The 23049-nt window shown below is 38.2% G+C and overlaps 1 protein-coding gene across 1 annotated transcript in view; it reads right to left on the minus strand.

Moving 5' to 3' along the window:
• The window catches only part of MTMR2 (myotubularin related protein 2), a 133093-nt gene that overhangs the window by 25115 nt on the left and 84929 nt on the right, over nucleotides 1-23049 (minus strand). Inside the window, exons 8-9 of the mRNA XM_080816167.1 lie at nucleotides 13527-13676; nucleotides 12594-12782 (exon numbers count right to left, since the gene is read on the minus strand). Of these exons, the coding sequence (XP_080672293.1) occupies nucleotides 12594-12782; nucleotides 13527-13676 (339 nt within the window). The remainder of the gene's footprint in view (nucleotides 1-12593; nucleotides 12783-13526; nucleotides 13677-23049) is intronic.

Raw genomic sequence — 23049 nt, forward strand, 5'->3', positions numbered from 1 at the left:
ATATATACACAATGGAATACTATGCAGCCATCAAAAGACATGAAATCTTGCCATTTGCGACGACGTGGATGGAACTAGAGGGTATCATGCTTAGCGAAATAAGTCAATCGGAGAAATATAACTATCATATGATCTCTTTGATATGAGGAAGTGGAGATGCAAGGTGGGGGGGTTTGGGGGGAGGTAGGAAAAGAAAAAATGAAAAGATGGGATTGGGAGGGAGACAAACCATAAAAGACTCAATCTCAAGAAACAGACTGAGGGTTGCGGGGGGGAAGGGGGATGGGAGAGGGTGGTGGGGAAATGGACATTGGGGAGGGTATGTGCTATGATGAGTGCTGTGAAATGTGTAAACCAGACGATTCACAGACCTGTACCCCTGGGGATAAAAATACATTATATGTTTATTGAAATAAAAAAAAAAAAAAAAAAAAAAAAAAGAAAGGATGCTGTACTTTGTCAAATGCTTTTTCAGCATCTACTGAGAGTATCATATGGTTCTTGTTCTTTCTTTTATTAATGTATTGTATCACACTGATTGATTTGCGGATGTTGAACCAAACTTACAGCCCAGGGATAAATCCCACTTGGTCGTGATGAATAATCCTTTTAATGTACTGTTGGATCCTACTGGCTAGTATTTTGGTGAGAATTTTTGCATCTGTGTTCATCAAGGATATTGGTCTGTAATTCTCCTTTTTGATGGGGTCTTTGGTTTGGGGATCAAAGTAATGCTGGCATAAAATGAGTTTGGAATTTTCCCCTCCATTTCTATTTCTTGGAACAGTTTCAGGGGAACAGGTATTAATTCTTCTTTACAGGTTTGGTAGAATTCCCTTGGGAAGCTGTCTGGCCTTGGGCTCTTGTTCCTTAGGAGATTTTTGATGACTGCTTCAATCTCCTTACTGGTTATGGGTCTTTCCAGGATTTCTATTTCTGGTTCAGATTCGATAGTTTATATGTCTCTAGGAATGCATCCATTTCTTCCAGATTGTCAAATTTGCTGGCGTAGAGAGGCTCATAGTGTGTTCTTATAATTGTTTGTATTTCTTTGGTGTTGGTTGTGATCTCTCCTCTTTCATTCATGATTTTATTTATTTTGGTCCTTTCTCTTGTCTTTTTGATAAGTCTGGCCAGGGGTTTATCAATTTTATTAATTCTTTCAGTAAAACAGTTCCTAGTTTCGTTGACCTGTCCTACTGTTCTTTTGGTTTCTATATCATTTCTGCTCTGATCTTTATGATTTCTCTTCTCCTGCTGGGTTTAGGCTTTCTTTGTTGTTCTTTCTCCAGCTCCTTTATGTGTAGGGTTAGGTTGTGTACTTGAGACCTTTTTTGTTTCTTGAGAAAGGCTTGTATCGCTATATACTTTCCTCTCAGGCCCACCTTTGCTGTGTCCCACAGATTTTGAACAGTTGTTTTTTCATCTTCATATGTTTCTATGAATTTTTTCAATTCTTCTTTAATTTCCTGGTTGACCCATTCATTCTTTAGTAGGATGCTCTTTAGCCTTCATGTATTTGAGTGCTTTCCATCTTTCCTCTTGTGACTGAGTTCTAGCTTCAGAGCATTGTGGTCTGAAAATATGCAAGGAATGATCCCAATCTTTTGGTACTGGTTGAGACCTGATGTGTGACCCAGGACATGATCTATTCTGGAGAATGTCCCATGTGCACTAGAGAAGAATGTGTGTTCTGTTCCTCTGGGATGGAATGTTCTGAATATATCTGTGATGTCCATCTGGTCCAGTGTGTCATTTAAGGCCTTTATTTCCTTGTTGATCTTTTTCTTGGATGATCTGTCCATTTCAGTGAGGGGGGGGTGTTAAAGTCCCCTACTATTACTGTATTATTGTCTATGTGTTTCTTTGATTTCATTATTAATCGGTTTATATAGTTGGCTGCTCCCATGTTAGGGGCATAGATATTTAAAATTGTTAGATCTTCTTATTGGACAGACCCTTTAAGTATGACATAGTGTCCTTTCTCATCTTTATTTTAGTCTTTGGCTTAAAATCTAATTTATCTGATATAAGGATTGCCACCCCAGCTTTCTTTTGATGTCCATTAGCATGGTAAATTGTTTTCCACCCTCTTGTCTTGGCTGGATGTTCTTGCTGATCTTCTAGGGGAGGGGCCTGTTGCAGTGAGTATCAGATGTCTTTGCCCGAGGAGGAATTGCACTGCCCTGCCCTTGCCAGGGGCAAGGCTAAGTAATCTGCTTGGGTTTGCTCTTGGTAGCTTTTATTCCCTGAATGCTTTCCATAGAGTTCTGGAGGACGGAAATGAAAATGACAGTCTCCCAATCTCCGGTCCAGAGAAGCCAAGAGCGTGGTGCCCCACTCCTCAGTGCACCCTCAGGGAAAAGCAGTCAATCCCTCCCATCTCCCTGGTCTCTGGTCACACTCCAGGCTCACCCAGCTTGCAACTAACCGTTTCTATCTCTGGTGCACAGCCCCGTTTGTGGAGTCTCCAAACTGAGCAGATTCCTGCCACGCATTCCTGTGCCACTCCTCCTGGAGGAGGAAGGAGAGGTTCGCTCCAGATCTGCCATTTGTGGGGGTCCCTGCTCAAAGAGCAGTGGTCCAGTTGTGCCTTGGATCACGGTTTAAGGTAACCCCGATCTGCAAGCTCACTCCTTGGCTCCGTCTCTGTAGCTGGCTTCCCTGCTCCGATACCAGGAAGCTTTGCCACACTCAGACACCCCTGGTTTTTCTGTGACCCAACGGGTCCTGACACCACATTGTCCCCGAGAGGGCCCCAACCCCACTTAGCCTCTGGAGCTATGTCCCTCAGTGGAGTGAACTTCTAAACATTTTGATTTTCTGCTCTGCTGCTCCACCGCTTTCCAGGAGCCAGCCCCTCCCCCCACAGTCTATCTTCCCGTTGCTTCAGATTTCACTTCTCCACATGTCCCACCTTCCAGAAAGTGGTCATTTTTCTGTTCCTAGAATTGATGCTCTTTTTCTCTTCTATCTCCTGTTGAATTTGTAGGTGTTTGGAATGGTTTGATAACTATCTAGCTGAACTCCTGGAACCTGATGTCATTTCAGTCTGCCACTCCTCTGCCATCTTGGCCCCGCTCCTTTCCTTTTTTTTTCTTTTTGTTAATGAAATATTCTCCTATCTCCTAACTATCATGCATAAAGTCAAGCTTCTTAGAGAAATAATGGGGAAAAACTTAGAAAAATACTAGGATAGTCATTGTAGCTACAGAAAAATTAAGTACTCATATGACTCACACCACTGAAAACTACAAAACCCACTAACTCCTAACCAACAACAAACTACCAAAAAACAGAAGGTCTGTTTCTGACACTGACAGTCTGAGAAATAGTTTGGATTCAAGACTGGCACAGGTACAAAGTTAACAGTGTTTCAGTGGGTACCTGTTAACAAGGATTATTCCTGGAACATGGGAACTGAACAGGTCAGGGGTAAGAGACACTTTTAATTCAAATTGGTTGCAACAAATTCTAGAAAGATGGTAGTGGATACTACACAGGACCAGTCACAAAAACAAGCAGAAAGAAAATGTTCTGTGATCAGACAGCTGTAGAACTTTGTTAGCATACTAAAAATGCTGAAATACACACTTGAAAAGAGTGTATTTTTTGGCATGTGTATTATATTTCAAAAGAAAATGACATTTAAAGAAAATTGAGCAACTAGACAGTAAAACCAAAAACAAACAAATCATTTAAAACAGAAATGGGGACAAAGCATTCTGTGAAACCCCAAAACCACCCACAGCCACAAGATCTGAATGTCGTCAGTAAATGCGTGGGAAGAAGCAGAGGAAGTAATGGGTATAAAAGGACTGGAGAAACGGAGAAGCACAAGAGAGCCTTATACTTTTTAGTGTTTGTTCTGCTTTCCATGTTGGCCTTCATCTTCTGGAACTACAGGAAGTCCAACAGGTCAATTTAAGAAGTGCAGCTGAAACCAGGAAGGGTTCTGTCCATTCTAACAGCCCATGAATCTAAGAGATCTACAGTAGATCTAAAAGGGCCGAAGCAGTCTAACCTTTCTGAACTCTCCTAACCGACCAGCCAGGGATGGCTTCTGCTAAGCACATCATCAAAATTGAGCAGGACAGAGTCAACAGAAGTGAAGAGAGGGTCCAGAGAAATAAGACAAAGAAAAAGAAGTTTCAGATAAGGGATAGGGGGAAGGTATTAGATGGGAGAGACAGGACAGAGCCAGCAAATTCCAGAAAGTAAGACTTCATAGTTTTTAATGCTACATGCAAACAATAAAAGAGGCAGCTCAGTGAAATTAGCTCTTCTCACTTCTGGGTACACCTAACTTCTGAGCCATGGCTTCTAACTGAACCAACATCCTGAAGATTCAGGAAAACTAATTTCATGTAAAAATGAATAACAGAAAAGGATCAAGGCTAAGTCCCATAGGAACTACCCTAAAAAGAGAATGACCAGCATTCATAACATATCCACTGAAAAGGCCTCTCAACACTGAAATCTCTTTCCAAGCAAGCTAAAGACATTAAAAAATAATAGCAGGCATGAAAAACAAAATAAATTGGAATTAGAAAACTCAAAAATGAAGTGACAGAACTTGGGGAGAAATTAGAAATAAAAGGAAAAAAAATCAGGAAGACTAAAGAAAAAGAAACACAAGAATAAATAATATAGCAGATATCAAGTTAAAAGAATAGAGCAAAGGAAAATATTTAAAGCCAAAATGAAATTAGGAAGACATAAGACGGAGTCAAGAGAAAGCGACAAATGATGAAAAAAGGCGAAGAAGAGCCAACACGGGAGTCCTGAAGAGCAAGTCAGAACAAGGAAACAGAATGCTAAGAACTGTGATTAAAGAAAACCGCATGACATTTTTTTATTGGAAATTACATATTGAGACAGCACACACGCATACCTAAGAATACGGACCCAGAACACATATCATGAAGACATATTCTGGCAATAACTGCACTTCAAAGGAAAAAAGTCCTCCAAATATCCAAGTAAAGAGTAACTTAGAAGGTAAAGAAATTTAGTTTATCATTAGCCTTTGAAGCTTTATGCCAAAAGAAAATAAGCAACGTATTTAAGAAACTCAGGAAAATCACATGTAAGCTAAGGGTTTTATGTCTAGCCAAACTAACTTTCAAACAAGAAGCTGCTATTAGCAAGCAAACACAGAATATTGTTCCCATGAGTCCCTGCTGAAATATTCAGAGGAGAACAACATCAGACAATAAGAAGAATCATAATAATGTCTAGAAATCATTCACATACAAATTGCTTGTGAGCACGAAATAAATAGCTACTTGTGGAAGTCAGAGGTGAATGGGAGAGTATGTGTTCAAAAGGGAGAATGTGTTAAGCCTGTATGCTCTGACAATGTCAATATAATACAATGTATTTTTAAAATGGGGGAGAACGGGGAGAGCAAATGAAAAAAAAATTAACTTTCCAGTAAGCACTGATGATGGGGGTATTAATATTGTTAGTCTGAGACTGGTGGGATAAAGCACACAAATAATTATGGAACATACTTAATCGTTCCCTGAGTCTTTGAGAACTGGGGTTGCTGGTGTGGAAGAAAGGAATTTAGAAGAAGTTATATAAAAACTATTTAACACTGAATTTACATTGAAAGCACCACTATGAAATCCCAAGGTACTTTATCTTTAAAAATATGTAAATATTCCCTAATCCTATTTTCACTGGAAAGACCCTGAAACAGTACCAATCCAGGAAAAATATCCTCAGCACCCCAGATGATGGTTTGCAACACCATTTGGTACTAACAGGAATGAGAACTTCTTGGAGAAATCGCTGTTTCGAGTCTGGGGCTAGGCAATGCACAAGACTTCCTGACGAGTCTGGTATATCTCCCTACACCAGATAGCGAACATTACTACAGTTATGTCAAAAAAAAAAACCTCAGGAGATAACTTGAAAAGCCTCTCTCTGACCAAAGATGAGAAATTTTAACTTCAAAAAAATATTATCTGCGATGGATTAGAAAATGTTGAGTATGTTTAAATACACAGACTTATAATGATACTTTAAAAAATTCGTCACCTTCATGGGATGATAAGAAATAAGCTCATCCCTGGGAAAATGGACCTAAATTGCTGGTTAACCAAAATACAGTTAAAAGAAAGTGTTTCTTTATAGAAAGAGCTCAACCAATAGCTGAAAGAGATCATTTTAATTCTTGACACAGATCATGACTGCAAATGACATGACTGTCATTTTCGTATTGATTAAGTTATTAAAAACGTTCTGAGAGTTCAGGTTACAAATATCTGTTGCAACAAGGATATATACTTTTGCAAATTAAAAAGGGGGGGGCAGATGTGGAGATTGGGTAAAGGTGGTCAAAAGGTATAAACTTCCACTTAAAAGATAAGTTCTGATGACAATAGTTAGCCATACTATGTTGCATATTTGAAAGTTGCTAAGGAAACAGATCTTACAAATTCTCATCACAAGGGAAAAAAAATTTGTAATTATATGAGGTGACGGATGTCAACTAAACTTATTGCAGTGATCATTTCATAATATATACACATATCAAATCATATTGTACACCTTAAACTTGTGCAATGTTCTACATCAATTATATCTCAATAAAACCAGAGGGAAAGACATCAGGCTGGTAAATTGAATGAACTTTCCTGAAGAATATTGACCGTATGTAACAATACTCTTAAAAAACACATATTTTAAATTTTAGTACAGTCACTGTATATCTAGGGTACTTTTTTAAGGAAATAAAGATGCCAACAAAAGATATTTATTTCAGTGATATTTGAAATACTAAATACTTAAACACTCAATATGAGAAAAATGACTAAAATAAATGACACAGCTATAACAACTACTATTAAAGTATTTTTCATGAATATTGTACTAGAAGAAATAATTCCTATAGTATTAAGAGGAAAAACAAAGAAACAAAATTATCAACATGTAAGTGTGCCAAAAAAAATAATGAAGAAAATATAGCAAAATATTAGTGGATATGGGTAGATTTTTATTTCCTTTCTTTTTCTATGCCTGCTGAGTTTTCCTATATTGTCTAGTACATCTTGTAACCAGCAAAACATGCCAATAAACAAAATATATCAGTCTTTAAAAAAAGAGGGGATTTCCATATTAAAATAAGTATCAGAATGTTTTAAAAAATAAGATAAAAAATGTAAGACTTTGCCGTACCACCATTTTTGCATTACATTTCTCTTTCCTTCTCCTCTTATGCTAGAAAACATACTAAGTCTCTCTCCTGCTAATTCAGAGTAAAGTTCTGGAAGGGGAACAAGTAATTACTAGAAAAATACATGTTAGTCCCTGTACTGCAAGCTTCACATAGACATTATCTCATTTCTCCTTTATGAGGAAACATTTACAGTTTAACAGAGAATGCCTGCAATTCACAATGCCCTCAAAACACTAAATAGGATGGAAATAATCAGGCACAGGAACCATTATTTAATTAAAAGGATGATCATCCCAGCATTGTTTATAAAAGCAAAAAAAAAAATAACCTAAATATCCAGTAACAGTTGATATTATTAGTTATTGCACCATTAAAATAATGTTTTGGATAAATGTTTATTGGCACAGAAAGGTACAGTGTCAATGTTTTATTTATTTATTTATTTATTTATTTATTTATTAGGATTTTTAAAATTCATTTTATTTGACAGAGAGAGAGATCACAAGTAGGCAGAGAGGCAGGCAGAGAGAGAGGAGGAAGCAGGCTTCCTGCTAAGCAGAGAGCCCGATGTGGGGCTCGAGCCCAGGACGCTGGGACCATGACCTGAGCCTAAGGCAGAGGCTTTAATCCGCTGAGCCACCTAGGCTCCCCCAGTGTCAATATTTTAAAAAGGAAGTTATAATTATCCCACTGTTTCAAATATGTGTGTGCATGCAAATACTCATAGAAAGTCTGGAAGAACAAGCAACCCTTGGTGTTAAAGGATTTAGAGTGTTTTAAAATATGTTCTTCTTTTTGCTTATCTGCATTAGTTGATTCTATAAAATAGATACATTGCTTCCTGGGGGTTAAAAGGTAACTTACTAAAGCTAAATTACATCCCTTCTCTCTCCTTCTCTTATGGTAGATTTTGTCAACTGGACAAAAATGTTTATTTCCACAATGTAAATATTTGTTCTACAGCAGAAAGCAGGGCTACTACTCCAGCTAACTGCAAGTCCTCAGGGTGAATAACTTGATTAGGTGGAGGGCAGTGAGAAGAGGGCACCACTGGTCGCTGAGAACACTGCTTTCCAATTCCTACAGCCATGCTGTGCAGACTTCAGTCAGTCATAAGCTCAGTTAGCTGTCAAGTATGGAGAAGGGAGAAGGAAACTAGTAATTGCTGAATAGTTATTTACTATGTACGTGAGCACGGGGTTATGCACTACTTTTTATTAGGTGTGTTTTGTCCCCAAAACAACCCTGTTAGCTATTATTAGTCCCATTTTACAAATGAGCAAATTAAGGTCTAAGACGATTAAGTAACCCATCCCATATGCCACTTCATTTTGGCCCCAACGAAGCCAGCTGGTGCATGTGTGTAGCCCACAGAGAGGACACTCACTGAGGGCCCAGCTCTGGTGGCCAAGGGGGATTATGTTTCTGGGCCCTGAGGGTCTGAAACAATTGGAGATGCAGCTCTTGGCAGACTACCAGCCTTGGGGCATTGTACAGTCAGTATACTTCAATATATCTCAGTCTTTCCTCTGAAAATGGTTTACCTACTAGATCTGGAGCTTCAGCCTGAGGCATAGCCTTCAGATTTGTAACACATCTAGGGTCTATGGAAATGCTCTCAGAAAACATAAGCTGAGAGGATACTATTTACCTATGAGCTCTCACTGTGCCCTGCTATAGCTCACCAGTACCTCCAGAAAAAAAAGCCCAAATACTTGTCCAAAGCCTCAAATTTTGCAATTGTCACTAAGGGGACACCTCCAGGTCACTTGGTCTGGAGGCCAGCAAGATCTGTAACTGGAGTCCCATAGGACTGTATGTATTTGCCTATCTTAAATGCTCCTGCCTGAGGGTCTAGGTTCCAATCAGCCTGAAACTAGGAGATGACTAAGATCCCTCCCCCTGGAATACTTAAGGTTTTGCTTGGTACACCCTCAACCATTGGGACCCACCCAAAAAACAACAGGCTGCTTAGACAACCGCCATTATTTGAAAGACAACCAAAAACTAGGCCAAGGTGAAATGATAAGGCTTACCTCCCAAGCAATGCCACTCCGGCAAGACCAGGACACTTACCTATTTTTTCACCTAAAACACAGGAACAGAGGCTCGAGCAAGATGAGGCAAAAGATAAATATGTTCCACATGAAAAAATAAACTAACACAACAGAAAAAAACTTTAATAAAATGGAGATGAATAATTAACCAGATAAAGAATTCAAAGTAATGGTCATTAAAGGTGCTCACCAAACTTGAAGAATGGATGAACACAGTAAGAACTACCACAAAGATACAGAAAATTTTAGGAAGTACCAAACAGAAGTCGCAGAACTGAAGAATACAATAATTAAACCGAAAAATGCAAGAGGAGTTCAAAAGCAGACCAGATGAAACAGAAGACAGAAAGGGGCAGAAAACTTATTTGAAGAAATAATGGCTAAAACTTCCCTAGAAAAAGAAATAGACATTTCAGTCCAGGAAGTCCAGAGAGTTGCAAATAAGATAAACACAAAAGAGCCATACCAAGTCACATTATAATTTAAATGTCAAAAGTTAAGGATAAGGAGAGAATCTTAAAAACAGCAAGAGAAAATCAACTTGTTACATACAAAGAAACCTCTATAAAACAATCAGCAGTATTTTTAGAAGAAACTGTGTAGGCCAGAGAGTGGCATGATATATTCGAAGTACTGAAAGGAAACACTTCCTACCAAGAATATTCTTTCTGGAAAGGTTATCATTCAGAATTGAAGAAGAGATTAAGAGCTTTCCAGACAAACAAAAGCTAAAAGAGTTTGTCAGACTTAGAAAAAATGTTAAGGGGACTTCTTTAAGCAGAAAAGAAAGGGCACTAATTAATAACAAAGAAATATGAAAGTAAAAATTTCACTTGTAAAAACAAATCTATAATAAACATAGTGCATTAATAACTTACATAGTACGAAGGTTGAAAAAAAATACTGAAAATAACTATAACCACAATAAACAGTTAAAGGATACACAAAATAAAAAGTTGTAAATGTGACATCAAAAACATAAAATGTGTTGGGGGGAGTAAAAGTGTAGACTTTTAAAATGCATTCAAACAATCTGCTATCATCTTAACATAGACTTTTACATATAAAGGCAGTAATATATGAGCCGCATAATAACCACAAAGCAAAAACTTAGTACTGAATAACCCATGGGTCAACAAAGAAATCAAAGAAGAAATGTAAAATACCTTGAGACGAATGAAATGGAAATAAAACACACTATAATCTATAGGAAGCAGCAAAAACATCTTTTAAGAGGCAAATTTCTAGCAATACAGGCCTACCTGAAGAAACAAGAAAATATTAAATAAACAATCTCATTCTACATCTAAATAAAATAACCCCTAAATTACTAGAAAGAAGAAACTAATAAAGATCAGAGTAGAAATAAATGAAACAGAAACTAAAAACATAAAATAGAAAAGATCAATGAAACTAAGCCAGATTGATAAAATCAATAAACTTTAGATAGACACACTAAGAAAAATAGAGGGAGGGCTCAAATAAATAAAATCAGAAGTAAAAGAGAATAAGTCCCAACTGATACTGAAGAAATAAATACAAAGGATCATAAGAGACTACTATGGCAATAAACTGGACAACCTAGGGAAAAAAATGGATAAATTCCTAGTAACAGAATCTTCTAAGACTGAATCAGGAAGAAAACAGAAAATCTGGATAGATGGATTACAAGTAAGGAAATTATATCCGTAATCGAAAGCTCCCAACAAACAAAAGTCCAGGACCGGACAGCTTCACCAGTGAATTCTACCAAATATTCAAAGAAGATTTAATACCTATCCTTTTCAAACACCTACAAAACTGAAGAGGCAGGAACAATACCATACTCATTTTATGAGACCAGCACTATGCTGACACCAAAAACAGATGACCAAAAAAAAAAAAAAAAAAAAAAAATTACAGGCCAATATCCCTAATGAACATAGATGTGAAAATCTTCAACAGAATATTACCACATTCAACAATACATTAAAAGGATCATAGACCATGATCAAGTAGGATTTCTTCCAGGGATGTAAGGATGGTTCAACATCTACAGAACAATGAATGTGACATGTTAACAAAATGAAGAATAAAATTTATTTTTTTTTAAATAGAGGATTTGAGTAGACATTTTTCCAAAGACAATGGATGGCCAACAAGCACACAAAAAGATGCTCAACATCACTAATTATCAGGAATTGCAAATTATAACCACAATGAGATATAACCTCATATCTGACAAAATGGGTATTATCACAAAAATAAACATGATGGAAAAGAGCATGAAGTTTCCTCAAAAGCTTAAAAATAGAACCACTAGTCATTTATTGAAAGAAAACAACACTAATCCAAAAAGATCTGTGCACTCCATGTTCACTGCAGCATTGTTTACAATAGTCAAGCTATGGAAAGAATCTACGTGTCCATCAGTGGATAAACATACAAAGATGTGCTGCGTATGTGTGTATACTACTCACCATCAAAAGAAATGAAATCTTGCCATTTATAACAATACAGTTGGGTCTCAAGAGCATCATGTTAAGTGAAATAAGTAAGACAGAGAAAAACAAATACAGACTCATTTCACTTATATATGGAATCTAAAAAACAAAAAAAATGAACAAACAAGACTCAGAGATTCAGAGAACAGACTGGTGGTCATAGGGTGGAGGGTTTGTCTGGGAACAAAATTGATGGAGATAAGGAGGCACACCTTTCCAGTTATAAAATAAATGTCATGAGAATGCAACATACTACACGGGGACTATAGTCAGTAATACCATTATGAATTTGAAAACTGCTAAGAAGGTAAATCTCACAAGTGTTCATTATATGGAGAATATGTTGTAAATTCTGTATGGTGACAGATGGTAAACACACTTAATGTGATCATTTCACAATCTATACAAATACTGAAATATGTTATAAACCAATAATTAGTATAATGTTGTAGCTCAATTGTATTTCAACAAAAAGTGGACAAATAAAAAATGAAAAGATTAAGCAACTAACTAGGGGCACCTGGGTGGCTCAGCCGGTTAAGCGGTCAACTCTTGATTTTGACTCAGGTCATGATCTCAGGAACGTGAGATCAACCCCACATTGGGTGACGCACTCAGTAGGGTGTCTGCTAGAGATTCTCTGTCCCTCCTCCTGCTCGCTTTCACTCTCTAAAATAAATAAATAAATCTTTAAAAAAAGAGAGAAAGATTAAATAACTAACTCAAAGTCATACCATAAGTAGGAGAGCCAGTATTAGAATCTACATCTCTATCACTGGCGAGCCTGAAACCAATGAAACACATTGTGGCTCCCATCAATCTCAGCCAATGCATGAACCTATAACTGTAATCTTAATTACTCACCTTATTGGCAACAGCATTGACACTTGGCCGGGCATCAAATATAAAGATTTTATGAGACTGGGCATTGGAGTCCATGATAGCTTGAAGGTATTTTTCATCTTCTTTGCTTCTCTTTCCACTCACTCCTACCATGGGCTGGCTACACCGAGTGATAGTGGCTTGACTTTCAGGATGAATCCATGATAAAACCTTAATGGGGTTAAAAATAGTAACATACTCTTTATATATTTCTGTTTATAATTCTTCTCCAAAACATTACTCTATAAAATTCTACTTTCTGATTGGTTCCAAAGCCTAGACACCAAAGTCCATTCAAGGCTGCTATAAAAATCATCACCCTTCTTTCAAGCCAACTCTGGCATATGGAAAATTTGGTCTAATCCTTTAATCAGGTATTGATTTATGGAAGTCATGCTTATTCAGAAGTCTCTAGACTCAAAATACATTAAAAGGGGATTAAGTAAACCCTTTAAAGTTTTATTACTAAAGCAACAGACTGTCCAACTATAAAGTCTTCAGAAGCTATGACTTTTGTACCTAAAATTGAGCTGATCTTTCTAAAACACAGTAATTCATCATAAATTTGTAAAGTTTTCTTCTTTCTAGGATTTAAAGGAAAAGAGTATTGCCATGATTAAATAATACATAATAAAATAAAGAAATAGTGAATAATAGAGAGTCAACTTTGTTTTCGAGTTAAGAGTCACTATTCTGTGCAGTTCTCTCCTACCAATGGCAGACTCTCCAGAAACTTCCTTAATCTAAGTCTTTCCTCCAGTTTTAATTTTACTAAATAAGTCATTCTTTCAAATCCCCATAAGAGACATGTTGCTGTAGCTATTTTTATTCTGCATCCATTCTCCCATTCATTAACCTCAGTGTTATATACAGTACAAAAGCATTTGTGAAGTCGCATCAAAGCTTCACACTTACTGGGATACGGCCCCTTGACCTGAAGGATGCCACTCTTTTCAATTCTTCATCAGGAATATTTGCTGGCACAACCAAGAGGGCAGGGTATGTATCACAAAGCTCATAGCGTTCATTTATCTTTGTTATTCTCCAGCTTTCATTTGGAATTCCCTACATGGGAAATAGAACGTAAGGCAAATTATCACCTAAAATATTAAAAGCTACTGAAACAAAAGCCATCTTATTTAACCCCTCTTATCTCCACTAACCATTTCTTAAGTTGCTGGAATAGTTACTGTCTACCTGTAGTGACCAGGCTTTTAGGATGAGCTATTCTAATGTAGGGATCTGTGTTCATTTTGATGCTAAATATACATTGAAAGATTTCTTAAGTCACTAAATACTGATAGACTGCTGGGTCTGTGTTAAACATATGCAATAGGGGGGCGCCTGGGTGGCTCAGTGGGTTAAAGCCTCTGCCTTCGGCTCAGGTCATGATCCCAGGGTCCTGGGATCGAGCCCCGCATCGGGCTCTCTGCTCAGCGGGGAGCCTGCTTCCTCCCTCTCTCTCTGCCTGCATCTCTGCCTACTTGTGATCTCTGTCTGTGAAATAAATAAATAAAATCTTTAAAAAAAAAAAAAAAAAAAAAACATATGCAATAGGAAGGAAGGACACAGTAGGACTGCGAATGTTCCCTGTCTTAAAAACAAAAAGTCTCACTGTGGTTGATTGGATGGTTGATTTTGCTGCCATTCATCTACATAAAGAAATTTCAGGGAGCAGGTACTCAGTATCCAGCAGAACACCATACATATATTTATCATTCACATAACTAAACTGAATTTTTCCCTTTAAATTATAGTACTAATGGGAATGTTGCTAATCTAAAACATATTTGAAAAGTAAGGGAGTAACAAAAGCCAAGAGACAAGAAATACTTTAACTTTTTAAAAACACATGAATTATTAAACTCTCATTTGATCTTCAGTATTAGCTATAACTAGTCTACTGCTTCACATAAATGGTATGTGAAGTAGTAGATATGTAAAGAAGCAGATACTTAAAATTTTTTCATCTTTCATTCTAAAGAAAATAAAGCCATGAAATTAACTGGAACTAAGAAAATATATATATTTAAAATTTTATGGCCTCCAACAACTCACTAAATCAATCAGAAAAAGAACTGAAAGAAACCAAACTGTAGTTAAAAAAAAAAAAAAAAAAAAACTATTGAGCACCTATTAGGTGCCAGTACATGTCAGCAGCCTCTTTACACACACCCACATGCACATATTATTGTACCCAGGTTTTGTTAACTACATTTGATAGATGAAGAAACAAAGGAGGTAATAAAGAACTCCATGTACATTGCACATCTATCCCTTTTATTTAAAAGTACATTGTTCCTGAAAAAAAAGAAAAAATTGCTATAAAAGTCTGAAATGAAAGGGAAGAATGTACTCTCCTTTAAAAGGTATTTCTCAAGTGCCTGCCAGTCACCCAAGAGGGTATTAACATTAAGGAATGAGAGAAAATTCCCTCCCGGTAATCATAGGGTAAATAGAGTTTCCATGAATTCCGAGCCATGGTCTGGTTCTTTATCGGTGCCTTATACTTTATACCCTATTTAATTAGCCTTGTCCCAACCTGCTTCATATGATATACATAACCCCCTCCCTCTTGCTTTCCTCAACTTTTTTATACAGCAAACAACTGTTTAGGTAAGATCCTTATTTATTTTTAGAAATAAAAGAAAGACTGGATTAAAGGCTTAAAAATATATTTCCATGCTATAGCAAAAAAGTAGAGTGAACTGGTAAATTTATAAAGCTGATACTCAAACAAAAACCTCAGATACCATCTTTAATTCATCCCTTTGCCTAACTCCCTTACATCCAATCAATGACCAATTTCTATGATTTTTGTCCATCTAAAAGTACCAAAAGAAAACTCTGCTCACTATCATCCATCCTCAATGCAACTTGCCTAATTCAAGCCATTACCACATCTCTCCTGTCCCTCTGCAATCCATTCTCCATGCTGTCTCCATAATATTCGTCTAAGAAGCAAGTTATCATGCCATTCCTCTAAGAGCTATCAGTGGTTACCTAGTCCTTTTCACATGAAGCATAACTCCTTCATGAGGAGGAGTGATGTCACCAAGATGACAACACAAGTGTTCCTGACTTTGCTTCCCCTCACAAGCACTACTGACAACTATTCAAGAACAAGACAGCACTGAGTGAATCCTCGAACACGGGACTGAAGCAGCTCCTGCACTTCAGAGACCCAGAAAGATTGCATTAGAAGGGTAATGTCCCTCCCCTCCAGGCCAGCCCAGCACCACACAGAGAGGTGTTCCCTAAGCCAGGGGAGACAACCAGCTCCTCGCCAGCACTGTGGGTCACCTTGCGGGAGCCGCTACGCTGATCTTGCCGCCCAGGAACAGCAGGGGAATCTGTGGGGCTCAAGCACTGGGAATCTGACTGTGATGGAGAAGTGGGGAAGGACTTACAGCAACTGGCACATGGATCTTGACAAACAATTCATACGTCCTGGGGTGAAGGAGGAACCTGTATGGGTGGTTTTGCTCACCTGCAGACCAGAGTCAAGGGCGCACACACTCTGACCAGGGAACTCAGGAGGGTCCAGAACTCCCTAATTTGGACCCTCAAACGAGGAGTTTTGCCAGCTCTAGAATTCAGTTTGCCCACCCCCAGGCCAGAAGCTAAATCATAGCCCCACACACTGCAAAGTCTTCCCACCCCATCTGACCAGAAGGACTGGCAAAAACTGGAAGCAGTGTGGACCGGCAGCACTCAAGCAGGGAGACAGGAGAGAAGAGCTGACTGTCCCCAGAGCAAAGCCAGTCCTAGGAATGCAGCATTCCCAAACAGGGGAATTAATTCTGGGGCTGAGGGTAGTTCCAGGCCATTCCCAACTGCTGAGCCTGCTTGGGAAATTGAGAATAACTAGGGAGGCCCCAACCCCTCTCACCAAGGCAAGGAGGCTAAAACACAGACTAACCAGTTGTGGATGGAGCGTGTCTTCTAGCCCCATCTGACCAGAAATGGCTGGCAACAACTCATGGTAGCACTGTACTCCAATGGTACTCAGGCCAAGAAGTGGACAGATGGCCAAGACTTTACAGAACAAAGCTAGTGACCCTGTTTGGTCAGGGAACTTGAGATCTAAATCATCTTGAGTTAATACAGCAAAGAGTTTTACTGGCTTTAGAGCTGTTTCTCCTGCCGCACCCAAGAAGGGAACCGAACTCACTGTCCTGCTCATTGCTGAATATAGCTCTCAGCCTGTCTGGTCAGGGACCCTAACTAGGGAAGACAAGAAGCTCCACAGCCCATGAAACAGCCCTATGTACAGTGATACATGAACAGAGCACACAGCCTGTGGCCTCTCCAGGGTGCAGAGTAAAACCAGTGGCCTTGCTCGACCAGGGAATTCGGTGACAGGCCTAATTTGGGTCCCCAAACAATGAGGCCTGGGTCCCATCATGCTGTCCTGCCATTAACAGCCCCGTCTACAACTAAACACAGTACCCAGTCCCAGCAATCTAGTACACCTGACCTGACCGGAGAATCCAGGTTACTGTAGGGCCCATCCTACATGCTCACTTGGGTAGGGAACCAAGCCAGCAATCCCATTCAACTGCTCTCAACCAGTAGCACACCCTTCCCAATCTCTGTCCTCTGAGTTCAAACAGTTGCCTTGCCCCAAAACAGACTATACTAATAGTATAATAATATACTATAGTATAATATAGTAATAGGCCTGCCAAAGGACAGTACCAGCAGACATTCCCAGACACCCAAACAGAACTGATCAGTGAAGAATGGTCTCTGCCAAAGAAAACCTATAAATTCTGGAAGAAATGCCCAATCACTCAAATGTGCAGATACCAATTTAAGGAATCAAGAATCATGAAAAATCAGGTAAATATGAAACCACCAAAGGAAACTAACAAAGCTCCAATAATGGACCCTAAAGAAATGGAAATATATGAACTGTCAGGCAAAGAATTCAGAATAATCCTCTTAATGAAATTTAATGAGCTGTAAGAACACACAATTAAAATTAGGAAAATAATGACGAGCAAAACAAGAAGTTCCACAAGAAAATACCAAGCATAAAAAAACAAAACAAACAAAACCCCAGAAATCCTAGAGTGAAAAATACAGTAACTGAGTTGAAGAATTCAACAGTTTCAAAAGCAGACTCAAGGGGCACATGGGTGGCTCAGTAAGTTAAAGCCTCTGCCTTTGGCTCAGGTCATGATCTCAGGGTCCTGGAATCGAGTCCCGCATCGGGCTCTCTGCTCGGCAGGGAGCAGAGAGCCCGCTTCCCCCCAACTCTCTGCCTGCCTCTCCGCCTACTTGTGATCTCTGTCTGTCAAATAAATAAATAAAATCTTAAAATAAATAAATAAATAAATAAAATCTTAAAAAAAAAAAAAAAGGCAGATTCATCTATACAAAATAATCAGGGACCTGGAGGATAAGTATTAGAAATTAACCAGTCAGAGATGCCTGGTTGGCTCAGTCAGTTAAGCATCTCCCTTCAGCTGAGGTCATGATCCCAGGGTCCTGGGATTGAGTCCTGCACCAGGGTCCTTGCTCAGTGGGAAGCCTGCTCCTCCCTCTGCCTGCAGCTCTCCTTGCTTGTGCTCTCTCACTCTCTCTCTGCCATATAAATAAAATCTTGGAAAAAAAAAAAACAGAATAACAAAAAGAAAAAAAAAGAATGAAAACAATGATGAAGAAAGCCTACAGGAATACATACAGGACATAACGTAAAGAAACAATATTCACATTATGCGAATTCCAGAAGAAAAGAAAGAGAATGGGATAGAAAGCATGTTTAAAACAATAATGACTGAAAATGCCCTGAATCTGGTAAAAGAAAGGGACATCCAGATCCATAAGGTCCAAAGTACCCCAAATATGTTGAATTTAAACAGGGATACACTGAGACACACTACAATTAACATCATAAGTCAGGGCACCTGGATGGCTCAGTCAGTCAAGCGGCTGCCTTCAGCTCAGGTCAGGATCCCACAGTCCTGGGATCAAGCCCTGCATCCAGCTCCTTGCTCAGCGGGGAGCCTGCTTCTCCCTCTCCCTCTGTCTGCCTCTGCTTCCTCCTCCTTCTGCTTGCTGCTCCCCATGCTTGTGCACACACACTCTCTCTCGCTCCCTCTCTCTCTGTCAAATAACTAAATAAATAAACCTAAAAAGCAAAACAAACAAACAACAACAAAAAAAAAACATCAAAAGTCAAAGAATTTTAAGAGCAACAAGAGTGGGCTTTCATTCAAGAATACTGGCAGATTGTAAGAATACTGGCAGATTTCTCAACAGAAATATTTTAGGCCAGAGAGAATGGGAAGGCATACTCAAAATAGTCAAAGAAAATAACTAAGCCAAGAATTCAATAGCCAGTGAAACTGTCTTTCTGAACTGAAGGAAGGGTAGACTTTCCCAAACAAAAGTAGAGGGAGTTCATTATTACCAGACCTGCCTTATAAGAAATGCTAAATATTGAGTACAAGTGAAAGAATGCTAATTAGCATCATAAAAACACAGAAAGGTAGTATAAACTTCACTGGTAACAATCATAGTTAGATTCTGCAATACGGTAGCAGTGGCATGTAATTCACCTACAACTCTAGTTGGCAAGTTAAAAAAAACAACATAGTAAAAATAACCGTAACTACAATAATCTGTTATTAGTTATACAATATAAAAAACATGTAATTTATAACAGTAATAACCTAAAAATAAGGGGGAACAGCAGTAAAAATATAAAGTTTATAAACTCTATTGACATTAACGTGTTATCAGTTTAAAAGTGGGATGTTCTGAGTGCAGGATATTTATGTAACCTTATGGTAGCCACATGGAAAATTCTGTAGTAATTACAAAAAACATGATAAAGAAGTCAAAGTGTTATTGAGACCAAAAGACATCAAAACACACACACACAAAGAGAGGAGGATAAGAAACAAGGAACAATGATTCTATAAAACAACCAGAATTGATTTGTTAATTAATTAACAAAGTGGCAACAGTAAGTCCTACTAATAACTACTCTAAACATAAACCAATTAAATTCTCCAAATAAAAGATGCAGTATGGCTAAATGGATAAAAAAATAAGATCCAACCATATGCTGCCTATAAGAGACTCACTTTAGCCTCTAAGACTCACATAGACTGGGAAGGAAAAGATGGAAAAAGACAATGCAGGCAAATGATAAACAAAAAAAGCAGGGTTATTTACACTTAGCAAAATAGATTTCAAACAATAATAGTATAGAGAGAATAAGAAAGTCATGATATAATGAGGAAAAGGACAATACATTAATAAGATAAAACAACTATAAATATTTGTGTGCTCAACTTTGGAGCTCCTAAACATATAAAGCAAAAACTAACAGAAGAAGTAAAAATAAACAGTAATATAGTAATAGTTGGGGATGTCAATACCCCATTGTCAACAATAGATAAATAATCTAGACAGAAAATCATTAAGAAATCAATACATGGATTTGAGCACTATGGTCAAAACAGACCTAATAGGTTCCTAGAGAACATGCTATCCAACAACAGCAGAATATACATTGTTCGGAAGTGCACATGGAACATTTTCTACTATAGGCCACATGTTAGGTCTCAGCAAATTCAAGAAGACTAAAACCATACTAGGTATCTTCTCTGTCTATAATGGCCTAAAACTAGAAACCACTAACAGGAAGAAAACTGAAAAAAATCACAAACAGGGCACCTGGGTGGCTCAGTTGGTTAAGCGACTGCCTTCGGCTCAGGTCATGATCCTGGAGTCCCAGGATCGAGTCCCACATCGGGCTCCCAGCTTGGCAGGGAGTCTGCTTCTCCCACTGACCTCTCTCCTCTCATGCTCTCTCTCTCTCTCATGCTCTCTCTCTCTCTCAAATAAATAAATAAAGTCTTTAAAAAAAAAAAAAAAAAAGATTTTAAAAAATCACAAACAAAGAAATTAAACAACATTGTCCTGAATAACCACCAACAACCATTTGGTCAGAAAACAAATTAAAGGAGAAGTAAAGTTTGTACAAACAGATGTGGAAATACAACATACCAGAATTTGCAGGGTGTTTCAGAAGCACTTCTAAAAGGGAAGTTAGAGCAATAAAAGCATACATTAAGATGCAAGAAAAATCTGGGGCACCTGGGCGGCACAGTTGGTTAGGCATCCAACTCTTGGGTTTCTGCTCAGGTTGTGATCTCAGGGTTGTGAGTTTGAACCCTGTGTCAGGCTCCACGCTCAACATGGAGTCTGCTTGGGATTCTCTCTCCCTCTCCCTCTGCCCTTCCCCAACCCCTCTAATAAATAAAATCTTTTTTTTTTTAAAAAAAAGGCAAGAAAAATCCCCAAATTAACAACATAAGTGTATATCTTAACTAAAAGAAGAACAAACTGAGTCCAAATTTACTGGAAGAAAGGAAACTATAAAGACTAGAGTGGAAATAAATGAAACAGAAAAGAAGGGGGGAAGGAAATTAACCAAACTAAGAGTTAGTTCCCTGAAAAGATAAGTAAAGTTGGCAAACTCTTAGACTAACCAAGGAAAAAAGGGAAAGGGTCTAAATCAAAATTATAAATGAAAAAGGAGACATTACAACTGTTAATACAGAAATTCAAATACTTTTAAACTGTATATCTAATAAGGGGTTAATATCCAAAATATATAAAGAACTCATGCAACATAGCAGCAAAAAACAAATCATGATTTTGTACACCTGAAACTGATGTAACACAATATGGCAGCTATACTCAAAAAAATAAATAAATAAATAAAAAATAATGGTCAAAGGACCTGAATGAACATTTCTGCAAAAAAGAAATATAAAAGGCCAATAGACACATGAAAAGATTCCCAATATAGTCATTAAGTAAATGCAAATTAAAACCACAATGAGATCTCATCTCAGACCTGTCAGAATGGCCATAATAAAATAAGAAATAAAAATAAATTTAAAAAATAGAGAGATGACAGAAGCTAGAGTGGATGTGGAGAAAGAAAACTCTGTGGGTGCAATTGTAAACTGGTTCAGCTGCTATGGAAAACGGTGTGAGGATGCTCAGAAAATCAAACCCAGAACTACAGTATTATAACAATTCCACTTCTGCAGATATATCCAAAGGAAATGAAAACAGTAACTGGAAAAGATACCTGAATGGCCCATAACCAGGTCAGCATTGTTTACAACAGCCAAGACATGGACATGAGTGTCCACTGGTGGAGGAATGGATAATGGGATATTATTCTGCCCTGAAAAGCAAGCAAATCTTAACCGTTTGCAACAACACGGGAGGACCCGGAGGATAGTGTGCTTAGTGAAATAAGCCAGACAGAAAAAGACAAATACTATATGATCTCGCTTATATGCAGAATGTTAAAAAAAAAAAAAAAAAACCTCACAGAAAATGACAGAAAAAGAACAGACTTGTGGTTGGGGGAGAGAAAACGGGAGGAAAGTGGTCAGGTGACAAAAAGGTACAAACCTCCATTGTAAGAGAAGTAACTGCTTGGGACGTCATGGACAACATGATGACTACAGCTCACACTGCTATATGATATACAGGAAAGCTGCTGAGAGCAAATCCTATGCATTCTCCTCAAAAGGAGAAAATTGTTTCCTTTTTTTCTTTGTTTTTATTCTGTCTATATGAAAAGATGGATATTAGCTGAACCTATTCTGGCAATCATTTCACAATGCACGCAAATCAAACCATCATGTCATGTACCTTAAACTTACACAGTGATGTATGTCAATTATTTCTCAATAAAACTGTGAAAGAAACTCCTTTATGGGACTTAGCAAAGCCCAGCCCTTCACACTTCAGCTTTCCCCAGTCTGATCTCTTGCCACTCCAGTCTTTAGTCAAGCCTATACCAATACTTTCAGTTCCCAAAGGGCTTCGTATTCTCTCACTGGAGTACCTTGCTTTACCAGTCACTGTATTCATCACTGTGTATTTTAATTAACAGCTTACCTCTTTGAATCCTCCACTAAGTATATGCTCTTTGGAAGTCAGGATTGTGTCTTCCGGTTTCATAGACTTAGCCACTAGAATATGTAGTGTCAGATAAATTGGATGGATGGATGGATGGATGAGTGAAGGAAGGAATGATTAATGACGAAATCAATGACCCACAAGGAAGCCTTCACAAAAAGCGACAGTAGTTTCTCAAGTTTTCTAGGAAACATGGAGTCAGAGCTAAGACTGCCGGATCACCGGAGAGGCATACCTCACCTGAGATCCTGATGAACCATCCCCAACCCAGGGAGTACTCTCATCTCTCAATCCCTTCTCATATCCTTGAAAAATCACTCTCAGGGAGAACCACTATTACCAGTGGGACTGTGTCACATTCTCCAGGAAATTGGCAGGGTGGGGGTAGAACCACTGACTTAAGTTACATTAATGGCTGTTGTGTTCCTATTCTTAGATAAGGTGGTATACTGACCTCCACTAAAGGAAC

Source organism: Martes martes (assembly GCF_963455335.1).
Source record: "Martes martes genome assembly, chromosome: 10".
NCBI classification, from domain to species: Eukaryota; Metazoa; Chordata; class Mammalia; order Carnivora; family Mustelidae; genus Martes; species Martes martes.